This window comes from Mobula hypostoma, chromosome 9 (assembly GCF_963921235.1).
Source record: "Mobula hypostoma chromosome 9, sMobHyp1.1, whole genome shotgun sequence".
In the NCBI taxonomy this organism is placed as follows: domain Eukaryota; kingdom Metazoa; phylum Chordata; class Chondrichthyes; order Myliobatiformes; family Myliobatidae; genus Mobula; species Mobula hypostoma.
The window spans coordinates 129315411-129338975 of record NC_086105.1 but is presented as its reverse complement, the minus strand read 5'-3'; the positions used below and the strand labels follow the sequence as shown (position 1 = coordinate 129338975).

General features: G+C 37.6%; 1 protein-coding gene across 5 annotated transcripts in view; it reads right to left on the bottom strand.

Annotated features, from left to right (window-relative positions):
• The window catches only part of brd8a (bromodomain containing 8a), a 57136-nt gene that overhangs the window by 14063 nt on the left and 19508 nt on the right, over positions 1–23565 (bottom strand). For 3 of the 5 annotated variants that reach the window (XM_063059120.1, XM_063059119.1, XM_063059121.1), the window contains exons 9-17: positions 22005–22229; positions 21419–21563; positions 12079–12255; positions 6868–7145; positions 6143–6487; positions 5178–5370; positions 4167–4213; positions 818–1035; positions 107–199 (exon numbers count right to left, since the gene is read on the bottom strand). In XM_063059120.1, coding sequence (XP_062915190.1) covers positions 107–199; positions 818–1035; positions 4167–4213; positions 5178–5370; positions 6143–6487; positions 6868–7145; positions 12079–12255; positions 21419–21563; positions 22005–22229 — 1721 coding nt within the window. The remainder of the gene's footprint in view (positions 1–106; positions 200–817; positions 1036–4166; positions 4214–5177; positions 5371–6142; positions 6488–6867; positions 7146–12078; positions 12256–21418; positions 21564–22004; positions 22230–23565) is intronic. The other 2 variants (XM_063059124.1, XM_063059122.1) reach the window with 2 other exon arrangements.

Here is a 23565-nt window from a genome sequence, read left to right as displayed (position 1 = left end):
TCATACTGTTGTTAACCTCAATCATGAACAATTTCCAGTTGCAATTTAGATGTTACTTGTTAAATGTTCCTTTCAAACAGTGATAGCATTGCAGAATGACACCAACCTGTGATTAGCAGCTGCTCTCCATACTAGCATAATAGCCTTCTTCCAAATTTTCTGAGCTTGAATGGCTTCCTGGTCTTCACTGCAAACTGAACTAGAGATGGTGGGCAAGGTAAACAAAATTAGACAGTAATAATGCAAATAACACATTATTTTTTATATTAGCCTACAGCACAGAAAACTCTAGAAATAATGGAGAACTGTACTGAGAGTCTCAAAGAAATTGACACAAAATAGCCTGTATTGGAAAAAATTAAGGCGATCAAAAGGCAATTAATCGACAGATGAATGATCTGCATCCTGGAGCTTGAAGGAGGTGGCTCTGGAGGCAGAAGTTGCACGTTATTGATTCTAAACTGTTTCTTCATAGATTGCAAGGTAATAATGCATCTCCACTATTTAAAGGGAAAACAGGAAATGGTTAGCCTGATAGCAACATTAGGAAAAATTGTGGAATTTATCACTAAGTGGTGGTAAATGCTTTTGCTTAATATGCAACAATTCAAATCCCCAAATAGTAAGTTCATACATTCAAAGTAATAAGTAAACTCAACATACTTTCCAACAGATAAAAATCATTTCAAAAATAGAAGCAACTTAGAATGATATCCAAAGTTCTATTGCGCAGTGATAAACCAAATATTAATATGATGTTACGTGCATAAATATCTTACATTTCTCAAGGATTGGAAAAAAAAGTCTGTAAACTTACAACTGTGAGGAAGCTGGGCTGCTTGGTATTGAATCAGCAAGAACTGATGATTGCAGATGGGCATTGTGAATGCTGAATCCATCGTCACTCTCACTGACAGGTGGTTCATTATCTGTTTCTGACATATAAACCTCATTTGGTTCCTCCTCCCTGGTCTCATCCACACTGGCAGCTTCACTAGCTCCATCTTCCTCTTTGGGAATAAGCATATCCTGCAGCTGTAGAGCACAAGGACACATTCTTGTCAATCAGTTAACGATTGTTAACTCAATACTTAACACTATTGCAACATATTACTTAAGAGTAAATCATAGAAACTTCTCATTCCCATCACTTTCCATAGATTGTAGATTATTACAATGGCAAACAGTCCAATGATAATCTGTGGTGCAAATAGATGGATTTTTAGTTGGACACGAGAAAGACCAACTTACATAGAGCACTGATGAACAAAACAAATAAACATGTTTCTAGGATTCTACTTATATTACTCTTGAACCATGTACAAATAGAAAGAGGATATCTTGGCAACTGGTTTTGGCATTACCAGACGGAAGGGCTCTTTGATCAGTTTGGGTTGTGCAGACTATCTTCTACTGTGACTTCTACCTCCACATCACTAGAGTGCTGAAAGGAAATAACTTGGGGCTTCCTTTACCTGTCTGAGACCACCATTATATACCATGCAAGCAACACACCGTAGAGCACAAGTACAAGTGAAAAATGGGAAATGGTTTTTAATGAAATGGACCACACTGATCTTCAAATGTACTTTGCATTTAATGAGATCATGGCTGAGGTTCTACATCAGTGCCATTTTCCTCCACCATTCTCATATCCCTTACTTCACCTAATATAAGACCATAAGACAAAGGAGCAGAAGTCGGCCATTCGGCCCATCGAGTCTGCTCCGCCAGTTTATCATGAGCTGATCCATTCTCCCATTTAGTCCCACTCCCCCACCTTCTTACCATAACCTTTGATGCCCTGGCTACTCATATACCTATCAATCTCTGCCTTAAATACACCCAATGACTTGGCCTCCACTGCTGCCCGTGGCAACAAATTCCATAGATTCACCATCCTCTGGCTAAAAAAATTTCTTCGCATTTCTGTTCTGAATGGGCGCCCTTCAATCCTTAAGTCACGACCTCTCGTACTAGACTCCCCCATCATGGGAAACAACTTTGCCACATCCACTCTGTCCATGCCTTTCAACATTCGAAATGTTTCTATAAGGTCTCCCCTCATTCTTCGAAACTCCAAGGAATACAGTCCAAGAGCGGACAAACGTTCCTCATATGTTAACCCTCTCACTCCCGGAATCATTCTAGTGAACCTTCTCTGTACCCTCTCCAATGTCAGCACATCCTTTCTTAAATAAGTAGACCAAAACTGCCCACAGTACTCCAAGTGAGGTCTCACCAGCGCCTTATAGAGCCTCAATATCACATCCCTGCTCCTATACTCTATTCCTCTAGAAATGAATGCCAACATTGCATTCGCCTTCTTCACTACCGACTCAACCTGGAGATTAACCTTAAGGGTATCCTGTACGAGGACTCCCAAGGCCCGTTGCATCTCAGAACTTTGAATTCTTTCCCCATTTAAATAATAGTCTGCCCCTTTATTACTTCTGCCAAAGTGCATAACCATACACTTTCCAACATTGTACTTCATTTGCCACTTCTTTGCCCATTCTTCCAATTTATCCAAGTCTCTCTGCAGACTCTCCGTTTCTTCAGCACTACCAGCCCCTCCACCTACCTTTGTATTGTCAGCAAACTTAGCCACAAAGCCATCTATTCCATAATCCAAATCGTTGATGTACAATGTAAAAAGAAGCGGCCCCAACACGGACCCCTGTGGAACACCACTGGTAACCAGCAGCCAACCAGAATAGGATCCTTTTATTCCCACAGAAACCAGAATATCCAGAAACCTCTTGATCTCTTTTCAATGTCTGAGCCTCAACAGCCCTCCAGGATTTTTTTTTAGCTGGGGAAACAATTATCCTTCATCCAGCCTGACAAGCTCTACAAGAATTTTGTAATATACAATGAAAACTATTTTTATTTATCTTTTTCCAAGCTCAAATATATACAGGCCTATCCAATAACAATCTCTTCCTATATAGTAAACCTCTATCTTTACTGCACCCCATGAATGGCAAATAAGCTGTTTCTTAGGTAAGAAGATCAAAACTATATACAGGACTCCAGCTATGAACTCACTAAAGTATTACGTAATTCTTGTAAAACCTCTTGCCCTCCAGAATTCAAATCCTCTAATACAGGCCTGCATGCTTTGCTTGTCCTAATTCCTTGCAACACCTGCTTGTTAGATTTCAATAATTTATGTCCCATATTCCTTGAACATTAAAACTATTAATTCTCTTGCCATTAAAAGGAAATTCTGCTTTTTTGAGTTATGCACAAAACTGGGTGCTATAACATACATAGAGTTAAATACTCTGTGTCTCTGGTCTGGAAGGTTATGCCTCATAGAATTCAGTAAGTGCTAGTTTGGTAGATTCAAAATTGACTGGAAGATAGGAAGCAGAAGGTCAAAGGTTTTTTGTCTGAATGGAGACTGCTGGCAAGTGATGTACCAAAGAGGTCAGTGTTGTTAACCTTGTTATTCATTATTTATATATCTAATTCAAATGCAAATGCCGAAGGCTTGATCAGAAGGCTTGCAAGAACACAAAATTAGGAGACACTGTTGAAAGTGAAGAAGGTTATCATAGATTACAAGGGGATCTTGATCACTTAGGGAAGGGAGCTGAGGAATATCAAATAGATTTCAACAGATAAATTGTGATGCATTTTGGAAAGCCAAACTAGCATCGGCCTTATACTGTGAATTCTAGCACCAGCAGCAAATCAGTTGCTATAGAGCCAGAATTGAAGAATGTTATTGAACCTCAAATAGGCTTTTTAGCTTTGACATGGGTTAAAGCTTCTAGGTTAAATATTATATCAAGGTTGACAATGATCTTTTTTAAAGATAATTCACACATTTTTCTCTTATTTTTTTTCCCTTTAAAATGGTTGTTTCCCTTACCATTTGATGTTAATTTTTCAAAAATATATCCAAACCACAATATTTTTTGAAATACGGTTGTATATTTTGCCAGCAGAGCACCAAAATAAAAACACAATGAAGAAAATAACATTTATGTTTGGCAATTTTATAAGATTATTGATTTTATAAGATTATGATTATTTAATGAAGATATTCTCTCTACAGAATAAGTATGAACCTAAGCGAATGACAACTAAACAAGTTACTGATGTATTAACATCCACAATCACAGCAAACAGAAACAATATTGGGTGGTCAGTACCTTGATTTGGCCCTTTAAAACTAATCCAGACTCGTCCTTTGTGGCTTCTAAAGGTTGAAAGCAAAATGCAATCTGACATTAATGTCAATATTATGACTGAACAGTTAATAACATAACACATAAAATTAGTATTAGCAGAAAATATAATCGCCACTCGAATATTCTTTACCTCAAGGCTGTAAGAAACATTTCAAATTAATGCATAATACTCAGTACTTCACAAATAGAGGGTATTAGTTTCCATTTGTAGGTTCATGTGTGTCAGCCTGATAATTCACCAATGTTATCAGGCAGTACTGCTGAACAGTGACTGGAGGGAAAAATGCTTTATGCCAGAAATTTAAAAAGTCAGTTGAATAATCATTGACAACTGTCTTTAATTAAAATGGCTGGGTTGAGAAGAGGCAAATGTCAAGAATGAGTATTGTCTATTCAGACAATATTGCTAATGTGAGGGCACATCATTTTAAAGTAATTGGAGGAAACTATGAGAGAATATCAGAGTTAAGCTTTCTAGAGAGTGAAGGGTTCGTGGAACACCCTGCCCGAGGTGGTAGTAAAGGCAGATACATTAGGGACACTTAAGAAACTCTTAGATAAGCACTTGGATGATAGCAAAATGGAGGGCTCTGGAGGAGGGAAGGGTTAGATTGAGCTTAGAGAACTTTATAAGGTCGGCACAACATCGTAGGTTCAAGGGTCAATACTGTGCCATTGTGTTTTATGTTCAACATTCCAAATATAGCATGATATCAAGAGTTGGATAAGGTAAGAGTGATGAGGTCTGGCAAAGGTTACCTCTATAGGAGGTAGGATTCAAAGTTAGTGCACACAAAATGCTAAAGGTTGACAGATATTCACAAAGGGGAGAGAAACAATAAAACTTAAATAATTTTATCAAAAATCATTATATGTTATTGTGAGGAAAATGATTGTGTCCTAGATTATGTTGGTGTTTCATTAACCATATTTTATCACAAATGAGACCCATTCACTTCCTATTCCACTGACCTACAATTTCAGATTGTCCCACTTCATTAGAAGTACTTTTGCACTGTGTTATGCTCCTGGGTGACATGTGTCCAATTTCCTCAGAGGTACTTTTGCTTCGTGCAGTGCTCCGTGGCAAGGGATGTGATGTTTCCTCAGATGTGCTTTTACTTCGCATGGTACTCCTCGGCAAAGCATGTTCCATTCCAAGTACCTATCACGATGGAAACAAAATGAAAATTCTGATTTTCAGAATATATATTTCAAATTTAAGCTATGGCCTAGCTAGATTTTTTGCAGCTCAACACCATCCTGGACCAGGTTGACTGATGCCCCACTCTCTAGTCAGTATTCTCTTAACACTGGAGGACCTTGACTGCTCCTCCAAGCCTCATGACCTCTCGCATGGAGATGAGAGTGTGGCACAATCATATCACCTCCAAGTTACAAATTACTTCATTTTTGAACTAAATTATTCCTAGATCATTAAAGAAGAAAAAATACTGCAGCTGCTAGGATCTGAAATAAAAAGTGACAATTCTAGTAATGATTCAGATTACAGTTACTGAGTTGAAATGTTAACACTACTTTTTCTCTCCACAGGTTCTCCCTGACACACTGAGCACCCTTAGCAATTTCATGTTACTGGACTAAAGCCTAAGAGCTAAACAATTAACAAGTAACATCACCGAAACAGCTGGCCACCAACCACTGCTATGATATATTTGTCGGGATTTCTCAACATCTGAAGGTAAATTTACTATTCTCACTGATTCAGTATGTTTAAAGAGAATTAAACGGGCAGGCAGTATTTTTAATTATTCATAAATATTATCAATCATTTTTCAGCATTTCAAAATATCTACAGTGTGCATCTTAAATAATCAATTTCCCTTGGGTATCATTCCAATACAATTATTTTAACGTACTTATTTATTAAAATATGAAGGCATATAATTTGTCATAAACTTTCTATGCCATCTCACCTCGGATTTCAGGCCTCGAAAAGTTGTCATTTTTCCTGCATTTCCCATTTGTTGCAAGTGTCCTGAATTGGATTCTTCCTCCTGATCTTGCTCTTGCTCGACTTGCTCTGGTAATTCCTGCTTAATTCCTTTGATAACTAAATTGTCAGCAGAGTCCAATCCAGCCAAAATTTGCGTCTCTTCACTGGATCGGCGCTCTGATTTGTGAGTCTGTGGCTGGATTTCTTCAGTTTCCTCCTTTATCATCTGTTCTGCCTGAAAGAGGGAGGCAGGATTTCCCTCAGCAGCCGCTATCCGCTCTCCAACATCAGGAGGAAGGTCAATCAGCTCTGGTGTTTCCTCAACCTAAAAAAAGCAACAGAAGATGACCTTTAAGCTGCTCAAAAATCGTCCTTATTTCATGTATCAATTCTCATTTTCCTACTGGTCCCTCAAATGGCCTACATAATTTGGAAATTCCTAAAGCAAGTCAACAGAAGCATGTTCTACAAGTGGTTATGATTCTTAAAAGGTCAGGCAGTTTTGCTGTACTCTTCAATGTCAGATACTGACCTGACATTCACAATTTCCCTCAGATCACACATATGAGCACCAGCCGTTTCACATACAACAAAGCAGTAATTTGGAAGCCAAACACCTAGCTATCCTTCAGAGTGATATATGGAAAAGGGAGGAGACTCAAAAGGATAATAAAATGTTATGATGGAGTATAAATATTTATTTACCTTTTCTTCAATAATTGCTAGGATGTCTGCAGGGTTTCCCAAATGAAGTACGCTGGCATAATCAGATACTCCAGTATTAACACTGCCTTCAAGTTGCTTTGACCGGTGCTGATCTGCTACGTTCTCTCTTTGTCTTGCAATCTGCAGAGTGCCAGGCGGCAGACACCTGCTTTCTCCAGAGTCAATTAACACAGAGAAACTGGCCAGATCTCCGGATACTGAGAGAGCTGGCTGCTCCACACAACTCTCTACCTGAACACAAATGGTGGTTTCCTCAACTGTAGAAATAAGCATCAGACAAATCAATTATTCTCTAAAAATTAGTATTTTTAATCGCAATTCTAACCAGATATCTTGTAGTGCAGACATTATGATATAGTAACATAATTAACATCAGATCCTGATATTTAGAAGTTTGCCCATATGTACAACAGAACTTTGAACAAATAATCATTGTAAGCACTTCACTCAAAACACATCTCTGCATAGAATATCCCAAAAATTTCTCATTCCCTGTTTTCAATAAATATCAAAATTCTTGATAACCTGTACTGAGTCTTACAGGTAACTGATCTGCTACTTGAAAGCCACAGCAGCCTGCAGTTTACTAAAAGGTGCACAGAATTATTCCATGATCCTTCCAGGGGCACCCTAGTTATTTAAAAAAATATAAAGTAACTGCCCCTCATAACAGTTCCTACCACAAAATAGTTAAGGTACAGTACGTGCCATTGTCCTTTCCATCTTCCTCTCTTGAAAAAAGTTCAAATGAACAAATGCTCAGTTCCTTGTGTATTTACCTTACTTCAATAGGGCATTATCAAGACAGCCTACAGATTATCTTTCCCATTACATCCTTGAATTCCTCTGTTGAATAACATATCCAGCTGACAATTCTGAAGACCTCACAAAAGTTAACCATCAGTGAATCTTGAACAATGCAGGGCAGCTCTCCCTCAATTGCATTTCCTATGTGGAGATGCTTGGCATTCAATCAGCAGTACTCCTGCTAAACAATTGACATTAAGAGACACTGCTTTTATACAAACTGCAGGAATTATTTTTTCTGTGTCACAGGATGATGCAATGTGCAATGTCACCAAGCCTCAGTATGTGGTACTTGGAAAAGGTAACAGAAAGTCATTAAGATTAAATCACAAATTGGCAACTACAAAAAATACAATGACTGTAAAATAATTTCTAACTGTGAATATTTTTATCCAATCCATATTCTCTCTAATGTCGTTAAAGATTGTCCCAAAAAGCAACGGCAGGTTAATAAATGCCCATAGCTTGCATCAGGTTAAAACATAGCAGAAATCTTGGAAATAATTTTTGATGCATCTGTAAATACCAATTTAAGTAAGGGATATGTGAACTATAATCAAATATGTCAGGATGCTAACAGTTGTGAAAAAGATGGTTTGGTTCTACTCCATGTAAGTAGTTTCTTTTAGTGTGTAGGAATTCAATGATCCTTTCAAATTTAGAATGGTATTGTGCAGGAATATCAGACCCCTGACTGGATCTACAGATGCACTGCAATGGAAAGCAAAGATTATTATGAAACTTAGAATGTTTGCTGTTGAGTTGCATCCACAAAAAAAACTATCACAGACAATTTCTTCACAATAACTTTTTCCAGCTCTTTAATATTCCATTATTTTCCTGAACTAGACACCATCACAATCAGGAAAAGATTTGGGCGGCTCTGAAGATCTACCAATATCAATCCCAGACTAAAACATGCATATCACCTCAAATGCTGGAAGGAACTCAGAATGTCAGGGAGCATCTATAGGTGGAAAGGTACAGTTCATGTTTTGGTTCATGACCTGGAACCAGTCCTAATGAAGGGTCTTGACCCAGAATGTCAACTGTCCCTTTCCCTCTACAATTGCTGCCTGATCCTCTGAGCTCCTACAGCATTTTGCATGTTGCTCCAGATTACCAGCATCTGCCGTTTCTCGTGTTTCTATTTAAATGCTGCTCATAAAGTTATTTATCCAACATTATTATCTGAAATTCCATCCCTTTGGTTAAAAAAAAATTTAAACATAATAATCAGTTAATCAGCAAGAACAACTGAGAAATATGGCAAAGAATGTCACTTGACAATTTGGTCAGGTTCTCTGTTAAAGGCAAAAGGTGAGATATTGTTTGCTTATTACAAAAACAACTACAGCACAGGACAAGACCACTTGAATCATCACATCTAGCGTGGTTCTAGTTCTTCAGCTATTCTATTCCAATTTCCCTTTAGGTCACAGTGATATTGCAACGGTCAAATTAGCAGACCAGCAATCCAGGGACCTGGGCTAACAACCAAAGTTCCAATTTCAAATCCCACCATGGAAGCTCTGGAATTTGAATTCCAATAATAAATTGGTTTAAAAATCATTAACAATTATGTCCACAAAACAAAAAATGCATCAGATTCACTCAAACATATCAGGAAAGGAAATCTGCCATCCTTACCCAGCTGGGTTTTTCTGTGACTTCACAGCTACAACAATGAAAGGACTCTGAAGTGACCCAGCAAGACACTCAAATCAGCAACAATTACAATGAGTAATAAAGGCTAGCCTTACCAATATCTCTCAGGTCTCATAAAATGAATTTTAAAAGCACATAATTTGTCTCTTCACAAATATGCATTCAATTTCTTTTTAATCGAAGTTGTGTACATCTTTTATAATCAGATGGTCATTTATTCCTTTTAATCATTTTCTGTGAAGTGCAAAATACACATTTATCCATACTTTATGAATATCCATCTGCCCTGTAATCATTCCAAACAAAAGACCTATAAGAATTTTAATGTTAATTCCCTTATCACAGTTTAAATGTTTTCCTGTTGGAGGACCACTTAAACAATTTTAGGTCTTTCTGTAGTTTCAGACCTGGCCCATAGATGACACTATGGGATATTATTCCTCCCCATTCCATTCTGCTTCTATGGATACGAGTTACACCTTGAACTTCTTTAGAGTTTTTTTTAAAGTATTTAATTCTTTTGCCAATGACTATGTTTTCCAATCTCTGCAGTTGTATAATTTAAAATGAAAAGATACTGACAGCAGGGACATTCATACATAGGATTTTACATATACCTTAAATGGATTAACATCTATAGATCTTGTTAAAATATTTTGTCTAATTAAATCTCAAATTATGTGCCATCTTCTTTTCCTACTTCACCTAAACAGAAGCGCTTGCTTTGTTCTCAATTTAAATGCTGCAAGAAATGAACGTTTCTTCTACCTGTTTTCATGTCCTTGAGATGATAAAACTTGTTACTAATGTTACAGTTAATTGGCAAAATTATGCATGGATCAAAATTTTCAATTACAAAGAAAACTTCCATTAAATCTCAACCTTGTTAAATGCACTCATTTTATTCAATTTTTCTTCAGACTAGCATACCCCATTTCTAATTTGACTGTTTTTGTTAAGGGTTGTACTGTCATTCCGATGAGATATCCTCTAACTAGGGTCTAACTGATGTACTGTACAAATTTAACAACCATGTGCTTGCTTTTATTTAATGCATCTATATATAAAACATAATTATAAACTTTTAATGATCTTTTCACAGTGAATTTCAACCTTCAAGATCTATATATTTCAATCTTTCCAGTTTTCCATTAATTCTTACCAATATTCAACAAAATTAATTCTAGTACTACACTTCTATCACAAAGAACAAAGTTCCATTCTACAGGAATTATGTAACTTAAAAGCCCTTTTACAAAGAATCTGGACAAATCCTGCAATACAGGTTAATATTGCTTTTATATAATTAAGACTGCCCATTGTTATGAAAGAAAAGCAATCCAAGGTAACCTGAGAACCAATAAGAAGGATCTTCTATTGGAAATTACATGTTGGCCCTGATTAATTTAATGGTATTATTTATGACCTTCAAGATTTAGTAGCATTACACATTCTCAATCATCATATATCTTTCACATTCATACATTTCAGAAATCACACTCAATTGCCTCCCTTTAGTTTGATACATGCCCTGCTCAGAACCTCCTTGCTCAAAAGAACAAAATAAAACTGGGAGTCACTGGCTGCAAGTTCAAGCCCACTCCAGAAACTATAACACAAATATCTTGGCATAAGTATCACTGTAATGTTAAAGAATGCTATTTTGTTCAGAGCCAACTTTGTATTAACCTGATGCCCTTTTTGCTTTATCAAAACAATGCAAAAGGTCCTATAGTACCAAGAGTATGAGAGCTATCCCAATTGTACTCACCATTTTTCATTCTGTAATGACACCACTTCTATAGATTACCTGCTTATTATTACAATGGTATTTGAAAGAACGTGCTATTCAAAAATAGTAACTGTATTCATTAATTTACAACCAAGCCAGTACACCAAGAGCACAAGAGATTATGCATCAAAAACTATTTGATGGGCTGTAAAGTAATTTGCCTAAATTGCAAAAAAAAAAAAAATCTTAAATAAATGCTATCTTTTTCATTACACTTCCTGGAACATAATTCACCCTATTCACCGAAGTTTTAACTTGTCTTATGTAAGGTGTACATTACCATCATGAAATGAAGCTCTTTAAAATGCCATAAAACAACAAACTGCAAAGTCAAGAGCCCAGGCGAGATTCCCATTTGCAATTCCCTTTTGGAACTAGGAGCTCTCATTGACTTCATATTCTGACAGCACATCACACCCAAAATAACAGCTGTTATTATTGCATTTTATACCAAGCCATAATGAATTTCCATAGTAATACATCAGCAACAGCTTACATTGTTCATTTATTATTTCATGGAGTCTCTCCAATTCAGGAAATTTATTATGCACGTACAATTTTCAAAAATACAAGCATGATGATTTAGAGTGAGGAGGGTACAAAAGCATCTTGCACAAAAACTCCATCACACTAAGATTAGGAAAATATTCTAAAGGTGTCTTCACACTGCTTTGATTGAAAATCAGATTCAAAAGAGGATGAATTATGATGTCATTAATTTTTGTCCAATCTAAGTTCACATGGCATTTTTGAATCAAAAGACATCAGATCTTTAATTTTTTTTAGGTGTTTTAAATTCCACACTTTATGGTATTTCTCATCTATATCCAACAGCAAATGTTTGGGACAATCTTTAAAATGAACAGGATTTGTTTTTTTTTTGAGATCTTGTAATGATTGGTTTACACTGCCTAGTGACAGACCTGTCCTGCTGTTCTTCTGCGTCATGGTTGCGGTGGTGGCTGAATACACCTGGTCAGTTAGAATTTGCATAGGTTTAACTGGAGGTGGTGCCTCACGGCTGGTGGTAGAGAAAGGAACGAAAGGTGATGTGAACTGCGAGAGGCCGACCTCCAAAAGCCTTGACAGAGTAGGGGCTCCTAACATAAAGTGCACAAAGAAAGATACAAGGCTCATGCAGGTAGGCAAGAGGAACGATGTTCAACACACATTCTTTACTTAGTTGAATGACAACTGAACCCACTGTGAACCGAAACCTATAAATTGCTCTCATGTATGGGGTACAGCTTGGGAAAAATTTCCCAATCCAGGGACTTAGACACAGAAGTCTTAGTCAAAACTCCACGGCAAGAGTATGTTAGAATATCTTTCAGTGGAGATGTTAAATTAAGCTCTAGCCAGCACATTTGGACAAACAGATTATCTGTCAATACAAAATTGTTCATGCGAATTTATTATGTGCAAATTGGCTGCTATGAAAGAGATTATACATGGAAAGGCATTTTCATTTGCTTTACAGCATCCAGTCGTTGTAAAGAACTCGTATAAGAATGCATAACTTCATATTATTCATTCTGAAAGGCGGGGTAAAGATTCCAATGAAAACACAGTACAGGTCATATAATGACCACAACCAAATCTTTCCCAAACTACACCCCATACATAAGTATAATTAAGTCTCGCTTTCTGTTGTACGGCATGCAATACACACAACCAGTGCTCTAATACAGAGCCTAGAATTCCAGTGGTACCATTTTAAACAAATATGACTTCATCTGACCATATCCACACACAAATTATACAGATTACTCATTTCCTTATCAATATATTGCCCACCAAAGCAAGCAGATACTAATACATTAAACACCTATTTTTGGAATTACACAAAATGAAAGGGAACATACACAATTCCATTCATGACAAAATACAAAAAATGTAAATATTGACAACTCAAACTATGATGAATGTAGGATTAAGGGTACAGAAACAAAATGAAAATGGTAAATCTGACAGACTTGTGCAGTGATTGATCTACAGCTCCCTGCCCAATCAGAAGATTGTGAGCACCTATTTCAACATTAATCAGGAGCAAATGGAGGTTGGGGGGTAATAATTATTTTTACAAAATTAGAAACTGTTACTTGAAGATTACTTACATTTAGTAGAATTCAAGTATTAAAAATCTGTAATTGCTGAACTCATGAACACCAAAAAACTAAATATTTCAATCAACAATGAAAGATCATTGGCACATCTGCAATTCAGAATCATGCAGGGCCAAGAGCGAAACATCCAATTTATGAATTTATTGATCTTGTGCTTCTTGATTGTCCAGCCAATGGCTTGAAAATATTACTGAAGTAAACATGAATTGTTGCAGTGTGGTGGTAAATGGGATGAGCAACAAAGTCAGAAGTTGGGGATACACAAAACAGACCATATTGTCCTTCAGTTCTTTGTAGTTGTAGCAACAGATGAGGAGCAAGCTTTCCATTGTACTCTAGATATTCTCATGTCCTAAAAGTTAATTAATGTGCTTCACAGACATGTTACAAGCAAAGTCAGACAGTTGAATATTGCTGGGTCAAGAATGCCGTCTCCATAATTCTTAGAGCATTGTCCTGAGATTGATAAGTTGATAATTATAATCATCTGCATCAGGTTATGTTTTCAGCCTCTAGAGAGTTTCATGTTAAACTCAATAAAAACTGTTGTGCTGGGAGCTTTTTCACCAAGAACAGCGAAATCAGCTGTACACCTGTATAATAATGGAAATAAGGTTGCAAGCCAAGCAGCTCTGGCAGAACCTTTAATTGAACATTTCAGAGTCAGCTCACTTGAATATTCATCACTTTCCTCATTAGTTGATTAATAAATGGGATTGTGGAATTTTTTTTTAGGAACACAATATAACTAGGCAATTTTCCTCAGTGTCATAACTGCACTGGAATAAGTTGCCTTAGTAATCAGTGCATTCAGAATGACAGGATATTAGAGACAAGGGTGGTATCATCACAGACAATAGTCTTGCATTTGTTTAGGTATTGATATCATAAGGAATATACCAGACCATTTAAATACCATTATTTATGTGACATGTTTCAGTTAATATTTCAGTTTGGTTTGCACATGTGGGTCACTAACATTGATTAACACAATGACATCCATGAAGCCTTATACCGTCCATGAGGCCTTATCCTTCTGGGTTTTTTGCCAGATTGTAAGCAATCCTATACTAAGAGAAGTGAAGCCTTGATTTGTTGGTTGTATATCCATTTAGTTCTACTGACAGGAAAATGCTATTGGTGCTTTGCATATTGTAGCTTTAAGTCTCTAAAATATGCTGGCCTCTGTTCTTGACAGGATTTGATTTCCTGTAATTCATGGAGATGGACAGAAATTGCTCAGACATGATATTATAGATTACAGCTGTATTTAATTCTACGAGGCTCCCAAATACTCAGACTTGTGGCATTAGATCTACTGTGTATATAGCCAGGTTGTTCAACACAGTAACACCTCCCCACTAAACGATGAAGGATATCACTGATTTGAGAAAGGAGGCAGGCAGGGTGGATCTATAATACTGATAACTATAATAAATAGCTTTGCATGGTGGTAGATATGCTGTGAGAACACTGTCAAGCACCAGTTCAATCTATGGCAGAACTCCTGAGACTATAGGCCAAGGCTCTTGAATCTCTCCTGGTATGACTAATCCAGAAACAATATGGTCTATCTTTCACTGCATTTCATTGGTTGTAAGGTAGGAAAACCAGACCTGTACACAATGTTCCAGATGCAGTCTCACCACCTGGAGCATATAATTAGAGAAAAATATCTCTACTCTTGTACTCAAATCCTCTTGATATAAAAGACAATTTATCATTTGTTTTCCCAGTTATGCGCTTAATTTTCATGTTAACTTTCACGTACAAGGTCAAAGGCACCTAGGTTCTCCTGAACACTAACATCTTTCAATTTCCTAGCCCATTCAACTGTCCTGTCTTTAAACTCCTAAAGCCTCTGCAACTTCAGGCAGCTCACATTGCTACCCAGCTTCTGTATCATCAATAACATGTCTAATCTAAATATATTAGTGAAGACAACTTTGCACGGTGCTTAAGTAAAGTCACTGCCAAGAAGTCCATCCACTCTTTCCCTTATGTTTTGTAATAGTCAGTGTACCAATAACCAAATTAATAGAACATATCAGAGCATACTGAGAGCCAAACAATACTATGATCTGAGATTTTTCATATTCCCATCTTTCAAAGAGGATTTGGGATTTAAATTTGCACTTACAATGAACTGCTTGAAAATCTAACTGAATTTCAATAGGCTTTAAAAAGAAGTCTATTATGTACAGGCAGAGAAACTATTTTGATGATTTTCAAAGCTGTCAAAATCAATCAACTCATCCAGCTCAACAATTAGGTGCTCTCTTCAAATCCTCCTTGACAGAGGAAGAGCCAAGGGAACCAGTTTGGACTATGGGACCATAAGAAGAGTGAGAATGGGGAAAATGGGCCACAGGACTACTGATATTTCAAGTAAGTCTGTGGAATGCAGCCTTGTGACCTGAAGTTAGAAGCTAAAATTACAGCTTACCTTCTAGTTACAGAATGTCTAAAACAATTAAGGCACCATTTCAAAAAGGAGGTGGACTGTTACCTACTTACTTTGAAGAAGGAATTGAGAATAAATTAAATGGAACATGCTTTGACTATTCCCTAGGATACTTGCTTGCTCTCTGGATAATAAAGCAACTTTATAACCTGCCTTGTTGATTCAGAGAAAATTATGTGCAGAAGACCTGAAATAGTACAGTATATAATGGGGTAAAAAGCTGGAATCAAACCTATTTTGTCTCTCTCAAAGAAATCCACTGTCTTGCTCATTTTCAATTTCTTCCCTTCTAATTATATATTCAATTGTATTTAGCACATTAAGATTGAACCTATCTTCAATAAAATCAAAATGCTCCCAGACCACTTTAATTTGCTGCATGAAAAATATTTTGCTTCATCTTTCTTCTGATCATCTAATTTTACTAAATGTTTCCTCCAGTCCTACCAATGGAAACTTTCTCTCAATTGAAACTCTTAATTAAGTTAAAGACCTCTGTTAAGTCTTTCCATAATCTTTCCCTTTTCAAGTTAAACAGGCTGAGCTTCTCCAGGCCTTCACATAACTGAACCCTCAGTGACATAATACCAAAAATACCAAAGCCTAAACGGGTATTATCCAGGACAGTTAAAATGGTGGCAGACATTGATTAATATACTTTAAATTTCACAATATCTAATGAGAGGGCTTCAAGGTTCAGTTTCTGATGATGTACAATAACTTCACCAAGATTCTTTGATCATGCAGAAGAGAAAAACACATTAAGTACTGACTATCTCATGCCTTTGTTTCATACTGTCTGCATTTTCCTGGGATTCATACATGGGTTCACTATTACCCTTTGCCCAAATCAGTAGTAAGCTTATTTCTATGGCTCCATCCTTCATTAAAGACAATGGAAATCTTTTTTGCTGAATGATTGCTCCTTTTCACATGTGTGCCTTTATAATAAAGGAGCACGTACATAGAATTCCTTTGATATGACAAACCATTTTCTTTTTAATTACCTACAAAGTGACCCATTGCATTCATATACACAAAGGTCACACTGCTACTAGTGAACAGATTCAGAAAACCAGTGGAATCTCTGTATCAAATCAACTAAATCCACCTTGTTCTTGCAGAAATAAAAACAGAAAATACTGGATATACTCAGCAGGTCAGGTATGATGCCAGGACACTGAAAAACTAACATTTTAGATTGGTGACTTTTCAACACAGTTAGGAATACTTAGAAACCAGACAAGTTTTCAGCTACAGAGAACTGTAGAAACAATAGGAATCTTTGTGATAGGGAATGAACAAACCATCAGAAGGTGTGGCATTCTGCTTTTCTTGGTCAACTCTATGACAGACATTCATTTTGTCTTCCCACTCCTTCCCTTCTCTGTAACTTAAAACAGGTTTACAAATATTCTACAATGTTGATGCTACAAACACAAAATGCTGGAGGAACTCTGCAAGTCAGGCAGCACCTATGGAGGAAAATGAACAGTTGACATTTTGGGTCAACACCCTTCATCAGAACTGGAAAGGAAGACGGCAGAAGCCAGAATAATAGGGTGGGGGCAGGAGGAGGAGCACAAGCTGGCAGCTGAGAGGGGGAAGGCAGGAGAGAAAAGGGAGAATGATGTGAGGAGCTAGAAGGCAGTAGGCAGAAAAGGGTTAAAGAAGGAATCTGAGAGAAGACAGTAGAGGTCTAGAGGGAGGAAGGTGAAGGAGTTAGCAGGTTGTAGTGGGAAGGGGAAAGTAAAAAAGTAAAGGGGCTACAGTTCCCTGAAGGTGGAATCTCGTGTGGATAGGGTGGTGAAGGCAGCTTTTGGTATGCTGACCTTTTAAATCAGAGCATTGAGTATAGGAGTTGGGATGTAATGTTAAAATTGTACAAGGCATTGGTAAGGCCAAATCGCGCACCTCCCATAGCTTCCCAAATATCGCTGTTATCTCGCATTTCCCATAGTTTCCTCAATTATGCTGTGTTTTCGCGCACCTCTGATACATTCCCCTACAGCGCTGTGTTTTCGCGCAGCTCCCATAGAGTATTGTGTACAGTTCTGGTCACCGAATTATAGGAAAGATGTCAACAAAATAGAGAGAGTACAGAGAAGATTTACCAGAATGTTACCTGGGTTTCAGCACCTGAGTTACAGAGAAGGGTTGAACAAGTTAGGTCTTTATTCTTTGGAGCGTAGAAGGTTGAGGGGGGACTTGATAGAGGTATTTAAAATTATGAGGGGGATAGATAGAGTTGACGTGGATAGACTTTTTCCATTGAGAGTAGGGGAAGTTCAAACAAGAGGACATGAGTTGAGAGTTAGGGGACAAAAGTTTAGGAGTAACTTCTTTACTCAGAGAGTGGTGGCTGTGTGGAACAAGTTTCCAGTAGAAGTGGTAGAGGCAGGTTCGATATTGTCACTTAAAGAAAAATTGGATAGGTATATGGACAGGAAAGGAATGGAGGGTTATGGGCTGAGTGCAGGTTGCTGGGGCTAGGTGAGAGTAAGCGTTTGGCACAGACTAGAAGGGCCGAGATGGCCTGTTTCCATGCTATAATTGTTATATGGGATAAGGGAAAACAAAGATGGGTGGAAGAGGGGGGTGGGTTAAAGGAAGTTAGAGAAAGCAATATTGATACTGTCAGGCTGGAGAGTACAAAGTCAAAATATGAGACCATGATGTTGATGCTGTCTCATCTGCTGAGTACTTCCAGCATATTCAGTTTCTAGCATCTGTAGGTTTTCACTTTTTTATTATTGTTCCTAATGCAGTACTATTTTGGATTAGCACAATACTGTTGAAAGCACAGTGAAGTTATGCAGTGGCCTGGTTAATGTTTACTTTCAATCTACATTACTGAAAGAAAGCACATTACTCCGCTATGGATGGTCCCAAGATGTGAAAGGGTTAGGCATGGGGGGGGGGGGCTAGGAATCCCATCTCATATAAACCCAGTGCTACAGAAACATCACAGAAGTTCCAAAGGCCTGGGTGAGGACGGATCTCTCATGGGCTACACCTGGGGATAACCTGAAAAACTGTCCCAGGACAGAGACCTCTGCTGAACTGCTGTCAGTGGCCTGTGCCCCAGCAGGGGCATTGAGCTTCAGTTCCTAAGTAGTTTTCTTATCCCCTGGAAGCTTGTGTTTAAACCAGCTGCTATTAATTTCATATGACATCGATCACACCTCAACAATGTACTTAATTGACTATAAAGTGATCTAGTTCAACATAAGGTTGTAAAAGGGTGAAATAAAAATAAGACTTCCTACTTACTTCAGCTTGGCAAGAATACCAATTTTAAAATGTGTTAATAAAGCACTTCTAATTGCAAAAACGTCATTGTGTGTTGAGTGAAGAATGTTTTAAAAAGTACCATTAGGAATACAACATCCTAATTAAACAGTGTTATTGGCTTTCCTGGTGTAACAATGTGCCATTTGAGTATATGCTAAGTTGCTTCAATATCATGCAGCTGTTTACATGTCCTTAAAGACAATTCCTGACACACATTATTATTCCAAAGATTGAGGAGTGTGGCTTCTCAGAGAACAGATTACGTAATGATGATCGATGAGAGAAAAAATGAAAATGATCCCAATTTTTTAAGAGTAGGGGTTCCCAACCTGGGGTCCGTGGACTCCTCAATTCATGGTATGGGTTCATGGCATAAAAAAGATTGGGAACCCCTGTTTTAGAGGAACTTTGACAGGAAAACAAAATCTACAGAAAGGCCACGGAGACCATCCTGGGCTATAGCCAGATGTTCCTGGCAAAAGATTGCCAGAGAAGGATGTGTAAGGAATGCTTAAGTGTGCAAACTTGAGTCTCTGCACCTTGAAGGAGGTTGCGAAGGAAGCAAATGTCCATGCCCAGCCTGAAGGAAAAGTAGATAAAGTTTTGTCTTCTTGACTAATCACCTGATTGCAACAAAGAACAGCAAACTGTGATATGCTGCATAGTCAGTGGCAGGAGAGTGGAATGATCTTTAGCCAAAAAGGTTAAGAGTGATGGCCACCACGACTTCAGCTGTGAGAGTAGTCCTGACATAACGGCAAGTCATATATCTCTGTATTATTGAAATATCACCTACACAAAGCTTACTGCACAGGGGTATAGATGAAAGTGTAGGATCTGTAACCGCAGTCTTGGGCAATGAGTTCTCTGGTCCTTCTCCCATATGTTCCTCATGGTTACTTGCAATGCCTTTAAAACTTACATTCAATCTCAATGTCATCCAGCAAGAGTGGTAGATTCAGACAAATTTTATTGTGAGTCTGTATTCATTGCAAAAATGTCCTGGTGCAAGGAAAGCCTGGAACAAGCTGTGTACACAGTTATCAATGAGACCAAACACTGATCTTTGATTTTCAGATCAGAGAGGTTGTTAAAATGTGAAAAATGGGTATGGCACTATTAATTAATTTCACTGGCCAAGTTGACATCTTACAAAGGGTCTCGGCCTGAAACATCGACTGTACCTCTTCCTAGAGATGCTGCCTGGCCTGCTGCGTTCACCAGCAACGTTGATGTGTGTTGCTTGACACCTTAGTTCTGTCTTTAATGTTATTTAAAGTCCCAACAAAAAGGCTGGGATTGAATATCTCAGATGGTTCTAAGAGGTCGAGAAATGAACACCACTTAGCACTTTGAAGGCAAATTTCTTGGCCTTCCAGCATTACCTTGCTCATATTACTTGTGAAATTCTGTAGACAACAAAGCTAGCACCTCCCAATTTGATGTAATGCTTGCCTGATTGAATCCAATTCAGGAAATATTAAACAAGTTACCGGTGGAACATCAACAAGACTGGGGGCTAAATTTATGGTGAACACTGCTGATCTTCCTGTTACAGGAAAGTCAAGAGCTGTATTGCTGGAGTAAATATGTGGCAATCAGACTGTCAGAGTAGCAGTCCCACCCCACTGGGCACTAAAGAACAGCTGAGTTCTACAATTCTGTTTTTTTCAACTATCATGATAGAATTTGAATTCTAAATGTCAGCTGCATATTTAGTATCTAAATCAATAAGCTATTTAACCAGTGCCAATGTCATGACACAGAACATCATATGGACCACAAAGCTGAATATATGAGTACACATACAAATGACAAACAGACAAAAAAGGAACATATTGATTAAGAAATTTTTGTTTTAGAAGCAATAAATTTCAATACAATACTTAGTTGTAAAGAAAGGTGGGGTGAAGAGGAGCTGGGGAAGAGTTTAAAGGATAGCAAAATAGGGATACAGAGGAGATGAAAACCAGAATATTATTAATAATTTTAAGAATTACCTTGCATTCTGACAATAGCTTTTATTCCATAGTTTGCTTATTTCTAACAGTATCTCTTTTCTCTCAGTTTATTCAAGTTACTAAAAATAGTGAACATTGGAAAATAACTAATCTTAATATTATTTAACATAAAATGACCCCCCCTTCCAATACAATTCAGCTTTAATCTCACCTTTGGCTAAGGTTATATCTAGTAGATATCAATCCCAAAGACAAAATTACAACAAAAGTACAAACCCTAAGAGTGAACTATAAATTCAAGTGCCACATATTTAAACAAAAATAATTGAAAGAAGTTATTCCATAGGTGAAATAACTAGCCTGTCATATTTCTATGTTAAATAGTATTGAACTAGATAGGAACAATGGTAAGTATTACCTGTAGGTGCTGGAGATACTGGTACACTGGTACAAGTTGGCTGCAGCTCTGGAACATGCAGGGTTGATACTCCTGTTCCCATTTCAACATGAACATTGGGACTAGTAACATGCGTAGAGTTCATCTGGAGATCAACATCACTGACCTGAAAAACGAAGAGGTGCAAAAGAGACAAAATGCCTGTTATTATGAAATAAGACGTATAATTCATTGATATCCTAAACGATATATGGACGTATCAGCAAAAAACACACTTTTATTAGGCTGACTGCGAAAGTATACTATGATTTCTATATTTCAGTATAAGTCATAATCAATGTATAGAATAGTAGTTCTCTGGTAATAAAAAGACCCAAAAAAATGTATGATCACAGGATACTCATCGTGTAGGTTTTAACAGGGAGTGACTATACTTGCCACAGAATTACTTCAAAATAGTGCACCTCCTTACCTTTCAATCAACATGGTTTTATACCCATTACTGTATGTTTTATCTAATCCTCTTTTCAGTCTGCGCTTTCCTACACTATGGGCCTTTTCACCTTTCACTTAGGTTTCTTTAAATAAAAACCTGCTGGTTACTTACAAGCCTAGGACTGGTAGGCAGGAGACTCCCTTTTTTCAGGAGCTCAGATAGCAGTGGAGAGGGTGGAGGCGTGGCCTTCTGCCCCAATAACTTTTTCTGGGGCGAATCCTCCAAAACAGGAGTCAGAGGAGTTTCAAGATTAGTGGAGGTAACAGCAGGTCCAGGAGTCTCAGGGGCTGAGATCACTGGAATAGTCGGAGCACTTCCAATGTTCATCGACACCAACTGTACAAGGGAAAAGACAAACTCTTACATACCTTTCCAAGTAAGCACAAGCCTACACATAAACCTTTAAGACAGGACCAGCACACCACATTTTTAATCGTCATCAAATTAAAAGGGAAATCTACTTTGGAAGCTTAAAGTAGAGGTTTCCTTGTGAATCTCAGATCATCTATCTAAACTAATCTGGTTCACTGAATGATGTAAGCTGAAGTTATAAAATAAAAACAGAAAATGCAGTGAACAGAGTTAAAATTTCAGGGCAAAGACCCTTTATCGGACCAGAAACGTTAGTACTGCTTCTCTTTCTACAGGTACTCCCGAAACAGTATTTCCAGCATCTTCTGTTTTGCAATGAATTAAGTTTTTCAGTTTTGAATACAAAAATTATTTTCTAATTGTGTGGGAATTGCAAACACTCAAATATTCCCATTACATGTAGTCTTGGGAGGTGCAGAAGCCTCCCTAGTCGCAAATGATAAATCAACACCTTTCGTTTACACACCATCTTTAATAAAGATGAAGATCTTAATAAGGCATTTTACAGGAAAATAAAGGAAAAAGCTACTTAAGGACACATCAGGACTGCCCACTAAAACCTTACTCAAAGATGTTGAGCATCTTATAGGCGGAAAGATACGTGAGCTTGGGGAAAGGGTCTGAGAGCTTTTAAAGCCCACACAACAGAATGCAGTCTCTAATAGCAAATCTAATAAAATTAGATATGAGCAAGAAGGCCTTTTGAGAAAAGTTCTTGGAGTGAACATAAGAAGTGGTGTTTCAAGTTAGAGAAATTTGAAAACAATGAGAATCTTAAAGTCACAAATTTGAATGCCCCTGAAGCCAGTGCACATCAGTCAGTGAAGGGGGCCAATGGGTCATAAAGGCTTGATACCAGCAGAAGGTGACCACTCAAGACTGCTCTGACATTTACAGGCCTTCCCCAGGTTTGACAGGGTTTGTTCATAACCAACAGTTTGCAAGTTGGAAATACAGCCATGAACCAAGTACCGAAAGAGCAGAAGATGCCTGCAGCCCTGCAGCGGCCAACAAATCCATCCTCCTGTAATAAGATTATGGATGCTGTGAGTCAGCTAAGTTAGAATAAAGAAAGCAGGCGTTTAAATAACTCAAGTTTCTAGAGGACTAAAGGTGAGTGTAAAATTGCAAAACTGAATAAAAACAAATGGTGGAAATACTCAGTAGTCTGACAGCATCTGTGGAGAAAGAAATAAAGTTTCTGTTTCAGATCGTCTGATAAAGGGTCATCAACCTAAAATATTAACTTTGGTTTCTCGCTCTCCATAGAAGCTGCCTCTTTTAAAGTTTTTCTAGTAAT